The sequence below is a fragment of the Pteronotus mesoamericanus genome, unplaced genomic scaffold, assembly GCF_021234165.1.
Source record: "Pteronotus mesoamericanus isolate MK-2021 breed Mesoamerican mustached bat unplaced genomic scaffold, CSHL_Meso_final contig_163, whole genome shotgun sequence".
Lineage (NCBI taxonomy): Eukaryota > Metazoa > Chordata > Mammalia > Chiroptera > Mormoopidae > Pteronotus > Pteronotus mesoamericanus.
In genome coordinates, this window is record NW_026555064.1 from 5,518,706 (window position 1) to 5,530,940 (window position 12,235).

At 41.0% G+C, this 12,235-nt stretch overlaps 1 protein-coding gene across 4 annotated transcripts in view; it reads right to left on the reverse strand.

Annotated features, from left to right (window-relative positions):
- Positions 1-12,235, reverse strand: part of ARHGAP10 (Rho GTPase activating protein 10) — a 241,326-nt gene that overhangs the window by 143,745 nt on the left and 85,346 nt on the right. For 3 of the 4 annotated variants that reach the window (XM_054562719.1, XM_054562717.1, XM_054562721.1), the window contains exons 5-7: positions 7,125-7,226; positions 2,364-2,474; positions 470-574 (exon numbers count right to left, since the gene is read on the reverse strand). In XM_054562719.1, coding sequence (XP_054418694.1) covers positions 470-574; positions 2,364-2,474; positions 7,125-7,226 — 318 coding nt within the window. Of the gene's footprint in view, positions 1-469; positions 575-2,363; positions 2,475-2,828; positions 2,987-7,124; positions 7,227-12,235 lie in introns of those variants that run through there. The other variant, XM_054562724.1, reaches the window with a different exon arrangement.

The window sequence follows — 12,235 nt, forward strand, 5'->3', positions numbered from 1 at the left end:
CCAAAGTTAACACTGCTCTGTGATATATTTTAAAGCTGAAAGAAGAGGAGAGCCTAAAAGCGTTCATCATAAGGTAACAGATATTAACTGAACTTACAGTGGTCATCATTTTGCCACATATATATGTCAAGTCATTATAAGGATACACAGTGTTGTTGTCAGTTATATCTCAATAAAACTGGAGAAGTAAAAAATAAAAATAAAGTATGCGAGTCTACATTATAAAAGCACACTTGGTGACTGTTCTGAAGAGAAAAATAAATTACATGAAATTTTAAAAAGAGCCACCAGGTGGCAGAATTCCCTGAGCCTCACCCAGTTGGAGAGCAGTGTATTATGCTAATGGACCAGAAGGTGGCGATGTAGCCTCAGTTTCCAGTACCTGGTCTTGGTTTTAAGACTTCATATAATACATCAAAAATACACATCTCGTACATCTTTGAATACCAGAAAGCTTTCATTCCCTTACATTCTGAATGTTGATCTGTAGTTCTGTTTTGTAGTGATTGAAGTCTTTGGCAAGTTCATGGCCCTGATGGTAGAAAGTAAACATTCCCTGAAAAAATGACAGCATCTAAAACAAAGAAGAGCGATGTTAGCACCAAAACCTCAGGGGAAAAAGCAATAAAAACAGTCACATATTTTCCCATACCACACTGATTCTATTGAAGTAGGATAATTAAACGATCACTAGAATTTGATTAAATCTAATTGCATCTTATTAATTTGTCTTTTTTAAAAAAGTTTTGTGATTTTTCCTTAAATATCAGAGCCATTAGACAGCTTTAATAGTATAACGCATAGGAGAAATGAAATTCTACATCATCCAATTGTTCTTTTTAGTCAAGAGAATCATTATATTGAAACTTGATCCCTCTAGGTTAACAGAATGTATAAAGTTAAATCACAGAATCAAAGAGCTAGCAGCAACCAGTGTCATGCAACCTGTTTTGCCACAAGGACTTCTGGTTAATGGGGCAGAAAGGGGCAGAAGCAGGGCAGAAACTAAGCCTCACATGCCCTACGAACTCTCCACCTGCCCCTCTCGATTAGAAGGCGAGGGGCGGGTCCTGCCCGACATGTGAGTAAAAATGACTTGGGGTGAGAGTTAAGAAACTCCTGACACTAGTTTTCTTCAGAATGTCCCATAGTGAACAGTTAGGCATTTGGGACTCTTGACATCACGTGGTCACAAGGGTTCAATTCCCAGCTTCAGCAGCTACAAGACCTTATACAAATCACTGAAACTTTCCCTATTTCAATTTGCGTGTGTGCTTAATGAGGTAATAAAAATATCTCCTTATTGAGTTATTCTGTGGAAGAAAATGCGTGAATACACTGAAGGACTTAGAACAATGACTTACACAATGACTGAGCATGGCAAATGCTCAATAAATGGCCATTGTTGTTTCACATAAAAAAAAAAGCTTTAAGAAATAAAAATTTTTCTCTAATTTAGGTTAATTCTATTACTCCAACTGAACTGTAGCTTCTATGAATGCCAATTTTTAATCATTACTTGATTTTTTTTCCTCAAAATTATACATACAATGGGTAGACTTTAAGGCATGTCAATTTTATACCAATAAAGCTGTTTTTTAACAAAATCAGACACAAAAACATTTAAATTGAAATTAAGATTAGTATTGAAAATCAAATTCCAGTGTTTCTCAATTTTTTTTGGCGGGGGGGATGCTAAAACCCACAGTGTGAAACACCCTTTACATTTTGATTCAGGAGCTAAATATATTCATGTATGTGCATAAACATTAATATATAAAGGACCAAAGCTACTAGAATATAACTATATAAGCACAAACAAAAATCACGCGCTTCTAAAATTAAGTATCAAACAATGTCAGAGTAACTCAAAATAGTTTCCAACATTCCACACACTGGTTCCTAACTTAGGTGGCCGTTAGCACGGTGACTCACATTAGAAATAATGTGTTGCCAATGATGGATGCAAGTCTCCAGGTTTGACTGGCGTACCTGCTTTAGAAACAAACTTGGGCGGAGTGAAGCCTCTCCCACCCGTGCCATTGCTCTCCCCACATCCCAGTATCATTTCTCTTGCAGGGAGTTTCACTCAAGGTGAGCGCACACCTGGCTTCAGGGTGCTTGAGACCAGGCAGCCGAAGCCGTAACACCCATCACGGGTTGCTGCGCAAGTAAGGCTGAGGACCACTGCTGTGTCAGCGATTCCTCGGCTCACGGCACGTGGTCCCCCCTTTACCATGTGTGATATTGTATGTCATACGTGTACACACTGCCTCTAAAAACTGTACATTAAATCTAGAACGAAAAGCTTTTGTATCTTACCACAAAATTCTAGTAGCGGAACAGCCCGCGACAGTACTTACAGGCTCCACGAATTCGAACTTCTTTCTCTCTTGGATCTCCTGCAGCTTACACACATACTCAAGGGACAGTTCATAGAAGTGCTGCCGGTTCTGCTCCACTTGGCTGTCTGCCTGCGTTAGAACAATTGAGGCTGGTCAAATGAGAGGCATCGAGGCGCGACGCCCCTGATCAGAGGTCGGCGAAGCCGCTGCCTGTGTGTCTAAATAAAGCTGGACTGGGATGTAGTCATGCTGTCCGTTCACGCACCTTCTGTGGCTGCAACAGCCGCACTGAGCAGGCCGCAACAGGGACCTCATGGCCTGCCAAAGCCTAAAATACTTACTATCTGACTCTTGGCGGAAACAGTGTGCCAACCCTGGCTCTGTGTGATGAGGTTGACCTCAAAGGATTAAAGATGAAACAGGAAGAAGGCTCCTTATGAAAAACTCACCCAAACCACTGACACCCCAGGGTGAAGCACCTACTTGGAATCCGAGTCTCATAAACATTATTTCCATGAACAAATCCTCTAAGCCTGAAGCCGGCCAGGGAGCGAGGTGGGGGAAACACCAGTCACCCCAGCACTCATGAGTGAAGGCAGCAGGTGAGGCAGAAATGGCACCGTCCCGAGCGCCTGGCTTTCAAAGGCAGGTCAGGGCTGGAGGCCCACGGGCAGTCAGTCACGCCCCCGAATCCTCAGCACGTATCCTCCCCCGGGAGTGCACGGGCAGCAGGTCACCAGGACACTAAAAAAAGGTGCCCGCTTCCCTTGTCTAACTGGAAGGAAACTGGGGCAGGAGCACGCCTTCTCAGAGAAAGAATTCCGGTCCCAGAAACCGTTCCTACATGCCACTGTGTGACGTGGTTCCCAATTTGGCTGACTTTACTTTTAAAATCATTTCTGTAGACGTTTCTCCAAAGAAGGTGTAAAAAAAGGGCAATAAGTACATGAAAAAAATGCTCGACATCACTCATCATATTAGGGAAAAACAAACCAAAACCATGGTTCACCACCTTCCCCCCCCCCAGCAAGGCGGCTGCTATCAAAAATACACTGACGAAAAGCAGCGTCGGCGAGGATGCGGAGGAAATGGGACCCCCGTGCACGACTGCGGGTGGCAATGTAAAATGATGCGGCCGCTCTGAAGAGAGAGTATGGCACATCTCCAGAAAATTTTAAAATAGAACGACCATGTGATCCAGCAATTCCACTTACAGGTATACAACACATATACTCAGAAGAACTGAAAGCAGAGTCTCAGTGGGTATTTGTGCACCCACGTTCACGGCAGCATCGTGCACAGTAGCTAAAATGTGGACGAGATCCAAGCGTCCGCCCAAAGGTGAACAGATCAATGACATGTGGGATTTGCAGACAACGGAATACTTTGCAGTCTTAAACAGGAAGAAAATTCTGACACATGCTACGTACACCTGGGTGTGCCCTGAGGACATTATAAGAAGTAAAATAAAGCAAGTTATAAAGGGACAAATACCACATAAATCCAGTTATATAAATACCTAAAACAGTCAAATTGAGAGAGACAGAAAATAGAGTGGTGCTTGCCAGGGACTTGGGTGGGGGTGGAGAAAATGGGGAGTTATTACTGAATGAGTACAAAATTTCAGTTTGGGACAATCAAGAAAGGTCTAGAGGTAGATGGTGGTGATGGTGGCCCAACTACGTGAATAAACTTAACTGTACGCTTGGAAAGAGTTAAAATCATAAATTTTATGTTTTGTATATTTTACCACAATGATTTTTTTTAATTTGGGGGAAGAAAAACGTATTTAACATATAATAAAAAAATTTTAGCATCAGGTGATTTTTACGCAAAAATAATGTTTAAATATAAGAATGTTGCTAAGCCAAAATGAGAATTTCTACCCAACAGTCATCAGAGTAATATTTTTATACCTCTAAAAACCAGTTTGATAGTTCCGCCAGCAGCAGCTAATAAGCACGACTCCCAGCAAAAACAATGTAATTTTGTTGAGTATTTAATAAAATAAAGATACAAAGAGGTATGAGTAGATTCTTCATGTTGCTGTTATTAGAAGATGTCTTTCCAAAAAAGTTACACCAGGGTCAAATTTACCAAGTTGTTTTTTCTTTTTGGGGGAAAAAAAAAAGTTAGTAAATTCCCTGCTTGTTCACGATAGCGCAATAACCCTAGCATTGCCAGTCAACCTCTATCCACACATCTCTAACGTCCTGATTGTTCAGAATTTCCGGGCTGGGTGCCGCATGATTAAACTGCCAGCATCCCTTATACTGTCAATAACCCGTAACTTACACCGATGTCACGGGCACCCACAGCATACCCGGCAGCACTCTTCTCAGCCTGACTCAAGTCGAGCAGGCAATCATTACACGTGGGATAAGAAGAAATATATTTGGTCTGGGTCCCAGGTTCCCAGCACAAAGCTCCTAAAACCCAGGAAATTTTCTGAGTGATGGGAGTGTCTTTCACCTTACAGAGCAGCCCCTTCAGTGCGCACCTGAGATGATGCTAATGAGGAAATGAGGTGGGGCCCCGAGGCAGCACCAGAAAGCCCCAGTGATCAGAGGGTTGAAACTTGCAGCCCACCCCTCACCTCTGGGAAAGAGATCGGGGGATGGAGGGGGCATTACAGATGAAGCTCGATGAAACTCTTAAACAAGAGTTGGTGAACGCGTCCAAGTGCCTGAGGGTGACACACCTCATTTTCATGGGCACGAAAATTGCTCTACTTGGTACCCTTCCAGACCTCACCTATGTACTTCCTGATCTGGCCATTCACCTGTGTCCGTAATGTTATCCTTCACAATAAACTGGTCAACTCAAGCAAATGATTCCCTGAGGTCTGTGAGCAGCTCCAGCAAATTAATTGCAGGAATGATCAGGGAAAACTCTTCATACGGTAACCTCTGAGTGGAGAGAGTTTGAGAAAGTATTTGAAGGAGTGAGGCATATGGGTCTGGGTTGGAAACACAGTGGGCAGTAAGGAGGACCAATGGAAAGGCCCCGAGCAGGAAATCCTCCTGCCGCGGTCCAGCCAGAGCAAGGCGGTCCTCGTGGCCCGAGGACAGGCGGGGTGGGGCCCTGGGCCACTACAGGGGGCGCAGAGAAGGTTTGGTGAAGGGGAGCGATATGAAGGCGCACTCTGCTTGTTGTATAAAAAATAAGCTCTAGGATGAGGCTGGTGGAAGCAGGGAGACCAATCGATAGGCTTTTGCAGGCATCTGCTGGGAGATGCCAGCAGCTGAACTAGGGGGCTGGTGGCTACGAGAAGTGGCCACACTCTGAGTTTATTCTGAAACCAAAGAAGGCCTCCGCTGACAGGCTGGGCATGGGCGTGAGCGTGGGGGAAAGGGCCCAGGGTGGCTCTGAAGGTTTTGCCTAATCAATGTTTAGACAGGGATCCCTAATTCCATAGTGAAGAGGAAATGGAAATTAGTGCGGGGCAGGGAAATCCCTTCAGGATACCTGAACACAGAGACAAGGGGAGAAGGGAGGGAGCGTAAAGAGGGCCTCCAGAAACAACGGCTGTCCCTTCAGAACCGATGGAGAGGGGGCGAGGGAGCAGATGGAAGCATTCCGTGTTGTTCCAGAAGACGTGGAACAAGGAGAGAAGGGAGGGAGCCCTACCTGCCTGCCCACAGCATTGTCCTGAGGATTGAGAGAGAGAAAAGCTCCTTTCTCTTCTACAAACTGTCAAATGCCATCCAAATGTCAGCCAAAGGTGTTAAAGAGACAAAAGATAGTATGACCTGTGGGTAATGTCAAAATGGCCCCACACGATTTGCAACTACCTGTGTGACAATTAAAAATAACCCAGGTCTGTATTTCAGTCAAGTGTATATTTTAGTGGTAAATTATACCCAGATTCCTTATGTGTTTAAAAATAAACAAACGGAGGGGGGGGAATCAACACTTTGGTGGGCGGCATCACGAGCCTATCAGTTTGCAAGCGATATTATTTTTAATGAAAGCATATGTTCCAAACTTTAAACCATTGACTTTGCATTCAAGTGTGTGAGGGGGGGAAAGCAAGTGGGAGGAAATTCAAAAAAGAGAAAGAGAAAATCAGACATAAGATATAAATTCCTTTTTCCTTCCATACAACTCCCTCAAAAAAAAATAAAATAAAATAAAATAAAAGAGTCTATTAACAAAAGTAAAACAGATGTTCTCCTTCCAATGAAGCGGAGCCTCCTGAATCTTCAGCATTAAATAAGATTAATGCTGCCTTCACATAAAAGCAAAATGGTGTACGAGCTTATTAAATTCGACTGATTTCTTCAACAAATCTTGAAAGCCAATTAATGAATCTATTCCTGAAAATAAAATGTCTTTTCTTCAGTAATGCTGGTTAAAACTGTTCCTGTGAATATATACAGAGAACCAAAGATTGCGATACTATCAATCCATACTAAATTAATCACTGTATGATGTATTAGTTATCTTGTGTCTTGTTCCACAATAATTTTTTCCTTAATTCAGGGGAACACATATTCATTTTTTTTCCATCTCTAATAATCTTAGATGAAAAGTTTTCAAAAGAAAAGCACTTTTTAAAAAAAGACATGCAAATAATATATGGTGATGGAAGAAGGCTTGACTTGGAGTGGTAAACACATAATGCAATATACAGGTGATGCATTATAGAACTGTACACTTGAAATATATAATCTTATTAACCAATGTCACCCCCAACAAAACTGAATTAATTTTTTAAAAGACACACACTGCTTATTAAATTTTAGAAACAAATGAACAGAAAAACATAAACAATACCTCTTGTAAATGTGAATCTTTCTTTTTTGCTGATAAGTTCAAATGTTTATCAATCAAGCTATAGTTCTTCTCTGTCTCTTTGTCGAACTTCTTCTTTTCTTCCTACAAATCAGAAAAACAGACAACTGTGATTAAACAGGAAAAAAAATGCATACCCATAGGAAATCCACTGAGAAGCTGAAAATATGAAAAATATCTGCCAATAAAAGAAAGAACCCCTGAGTGTGATGAAGTTATCTGGAAAATCTATCTGTACCCGGGCTCCTGCTTCTTAATCATCAAGTTGGCATTAGAATCGAAGAGGCCCTTATCTTTTCCCTCAAATGGGCTTTGTTCCAAGCCTGTTATTTTTCAACTCTTCATACTTATCAGTGTTTAGAATTAATGCCATGTCACTTGTCCCACATTTTTAAAAAATTTTAAAGAAAAATACATAATAAGAACATAAAGCTTCAAAAAGCAAACTTGCTATGTATAGTTTGGCACAGAAATGGAATTCATTTAAAACTAAGTTTTTCTCGCATAAAAAAGAATCATCATCACATTGGGGAAAAAAAATATATTGGGACTGGTTCTCCCTAACTTTCTCCACCATGAATATAACAATAAGGTCCTCTGCCCAGAAATGCCATCTATTTTCCCAACCTTTGCAGTGATTTCTAGAACACTCTCTGAAGGGCCTAAAACAATACTGATGTTCTTATGCTAAGACCCCGTGGGTAAAGCTACAAACATCGCTCCGATCCTGCCTAGAACTAGCATTTGCTTTCTTTTGCTATAGCAGCTTTTTGAGAAAACAAGTAACTAACATTTTAAATGCAGAAAAGACAGACTCTCTCCCCTAACACCGCCTGCCAACTTAGGCAGATTTTTAATAAACATTTCTGAGCACCAATGAGTGTACACTATGTCCTCAAACTGTCCAAATGTTTCCATAAACTTGAAGTTCTCCCCTACTCTCCAAAGGCCTCCCTTGGAACATTCTCTTCCCTACTTTCCAACTTCAACTTTCTAAAGCAGAAAAATAATGAACCAATCCAGCTCTTCCTGGTATGATCTTTTCCCTATTGGGCAAAGAGATTGAATAAAGCACATGAATTCTATTCCTTCGCATTTATCTTTTTTTTTTTTTTTTTTTTCACGACGTGGGACTACACACTGCAGCCGCGGGAGCCTGGGACAGAAATCCTGCCGGCTCACCTGAAGACCCTACACTGAAGGAGATGAGAGACTCGGGAACTAAGTGTCTTCCCATTTCTATTCCAAATTGAAGTACAAACTAGCTGCACAACTTAAAAATTTTTTTAACATAGGACTTTCATTTCTTATTGAGATCGGGAATTTTTTTTTTGTCCTGAGAAATCCAATCCTAAAACTCTGTATCCTATGATTCGTCCACATGTAAGAGTACACTTTGGTTGAAATAGAAGCACTTTCCATTTGTGCTCTAAGTTTCATTTACAACCATTTTTTTAAAAAGTTTAAGGCATGAATATATGGTTACTGTTTTCTGCTTTTCATGGCCACAGTCATACTCTTCATCAACTATTTTAATAACAGAAAAGGAAAGGAAAGCAAGCATATGGACATTATTTCATAATCTCTGCTATGCAAAAAAGCTGATACTGTGGCGTGCACAGAAGATCAGGTGTCAGGAGACTCGAGTTCTAGCGGTGGCAGTTAGGACTCCACACAGCATCTCCCAAGCAATTTCCCGGGTGCACAGGGAACAGGAGTTGCCTTCGTCATACCGCAGCATGTACAAGATGACTGCAACGCAAGATCACAGAGTAAAAGCTGCTCACTATCTTTGCAGATTACTACCTACCAGGAATACTGAGCACATGTTCACTCGTACGATTTCATCTGAATCACACAGCATGAAACAAAAAAGGAGTGATGCTAAAATCAGCACCAAAACACCCAGCACACTCAGCAACAGCGGGGTATGGAAATTAGCACGTGGGTAAAGTTTGGAATGAAAGAAATGGTGATATCGAGCCTTTGTGAAGAAAGAATTTAGCCAAGAAACAACATTACACCCACTAATTAGAGGGGAAATACATTCGCTCACCCAGGGTATGGTATTATACAAATGCTGCTGTGCTTTGTTTTTGAGTCGTAAGCCTTAGATAATTATTTCTTCCTGCATTTGTTCTCAATGCCCTTTTTGAGTATTAGTGTTTCTTTGTGCTCATATAACTTTTTGTGCTGAAACAGTACGAATGTTTCTTTAACACTGTGATATAGGATATACATATATATATGGATGGATTATGTATATTATACATAAAAATAAATCAAGCAACTTAAGACTTAAGGCTCTTCCAAGAATCAAATCAAAAAAACAATGAAAAACTTCTTCATAAAATTGCATTACAAACTCAAGTATGAGTCAATTAGTAATACAATGAACAGAGCAAGCTGGAAGGGGAACTCCTTGAGGCAGGCGGGGCAAGGGTAACCCAGAAAGCCCTCGTGGATTCCAGAGGGGCAGGCAGCCATACAGCCTGAGAGGATTCTGCCACATGGAAACGTGAGCCCAGCACACAGGCTGTGTCTTCTGGTTCCTCTGCAACAGCTGAAAATCCCAGTGATTTTTAAATAGTGCCAACAAGTTGTTTTTTTTTAAATTTTTGACACAAGTAAACCAAACAAAATTATGTTCATAGATTAAATACAATTCATGGGAAGTCAGCTTGCAATCACATACAAAATCTCACATGCAAAAAAAAAATAGTAAAGAAGAGCTATTGCTTAAAACAACATAATTGGTCAAATAAGATGCACACTGTATATGCGGTAGAGGGAATTCATAACCTTAAGACTCAAATTTAAATAATCAGGTCTTTTAAATACATTAGAAATTATACACAGAGAGGTGTCATTACAAATTACTGCATATATATTATTCAACCAATGGTGTTGGTGTAATTGTTTAACTGTTTGAAAATAGGAGAATCACATCTCATATCAAAATTAATTTCAGATGGATTAAAAGAGTCACAAGTAAAAAATGAAGTCATAAAAAAAGTACTTTCGCAGACATTAGAAGCAGAGCCCTTCAAGCAAAACAGTAACAGAAGAAGCTTTAAGAACTTAGAGATATCAAAAAATAGGCAATAAAACAAACCAGAAGGCAAAGAAAGCAGTGAGACAATGCAATTAATATGTAAGAAAATATTCATAACATATAAAACATTCTTTATTAAGCAACTTTTGCTCAAATCACGCATGAATATTTTCATGTAAAATAAAAAATGGATAAAGAGCATATAAAGAAATCACAAAAGTTTGAATGTAACTGCGAATTGTCCACATTTCTATAGGGTACTAGAATTTTTTGGTTTGTTTTGAAAGAAGGGGAGAATTTTTGTTTTGTTACCAGATCACATTTTTAAGAGTCTCATGCTTGACTGACTGAGCTAGCCAGGCACGCCTTGGATGACTTTTTTAAATTTTTCAGTACTTTACTAATTTCATAGAAGGAGGAAATGAAAAGGCCTTGAAACTATAAATATAAAATAAGAAGGCATGACTAATCTAGAGAAGGGCTTAGAAATGTCCTCTTTGAGATTCCGACTATCTCCTTTTTTATTTAAATAGAGGTGGGCTACTACCACATGTAACATACCAGCAGCAGCATTTTAAAACAAAATCCGGTATGTCCAAGCCAGCTAGAGTTTCCCCCAGTCCACCTACCTCGTACAGCCCAGGAGAAATGCCACCTCCTGTGTGACGCGCCCCCGCCCCTCTCCAGGGAGGACACAGCACCCTCCCCTCAACTCCCGCACCAAATGTCACCTTCCCACTTGACACCTCATCTGCTCTATGGAACCTCCCTCGCCCCCTTTCCTTTAAGCTCCTTCAGCCTCTTTCTGAAGAGATGAGCAGTCAGCAGGTCAGCGTTTATCCCCACAGAACGGGGCACGGCATGCGGCACGCGGCACCCGGCCGAGGCCGCAGCAGCAGCAGCACCCACACAGGGGCTCCGCAGTCACCCACCCCTCACCCCGGCACTAGCACGTGGCCAGGGGGGTCATGAGCCTGCGCCGCATTGCTCCGGCACGCCACCCCTGAACCCAAAAGGCAGGGGCCGCGCCAGGACCTGGGCAGTTCCAGTTTGGCAAGCTGACACGGAGCAACCCATAAATGGGATAATAAAATAATTGCACGTACCTATGCCGGCCCTGCACTAGACACGGGAAAGGCATTATCAAACACGTTTAGTCCTCACAATGGCCTTCTGAGGCCGTTGTCATTGGTCTCGTTTTAAAGATCGGGAAACTAAGGCTTAGAGGCCTTGAGCAACTTGCCCCATATCACACAGCCAGTTAAGGGGCAGAAACGGGACTCAAACAAGGAAGGATCGGGTCTTCCTGGAAGATCTTCGCCACACTCCAGGCTGAAATGACAGGGCATGTTCCAGAGCATCTACACCTATTACAGCCTGTCGCACAGTGTGTTTTTTGGTTCTATATTTGACAGTCTCCCCACAGAGTGGCCAGCTTTCCAAAAGGCAGTAGCATTTTAATTCATAATTGTGTGCCAGAGCCTCTCACACTGCTGTGTGATAAGCACTGGTAAGTGTTTTGATACTAAAATTTTTTAAAAATTAATCCAATTAAATCAATATTCTTTTCTGCTTTACCACACTTAATAAATTATTCAATAATATTGAAATAACTACATATGGTGCCAGGTGGGCACTGGAAATATCAGGGGGAACCACTTTGTAAAGTATTGATATATAATTTTCTAACCACGATGCTGTACACCTGACACTAATACAAAACAATATTGAATATAAACTGCAACTGAAAAAATTAAAAAGAAATTATTCAGGTAGATTTACTTTTTATCCAGAGTTTGCAGTCACTAACAGAATCTTAAAATGTCAATTTTATTAAACATTTAATTATTAGACAGTCTTGGAAAGAAATAAAAGAAATTTGGCGTGAGCAGCTGGTAACAGCTGAAGCAGTTAAGTTGTAACACAGGAGATGAACATTTTTTTGTCAACCCTTCTGATTAAATGTTTGATTCTCCTGAATTAAAATGGTAACTGAATCTTTACAAAGTAGCACTTCAATAGGCTTTATGATCAATGT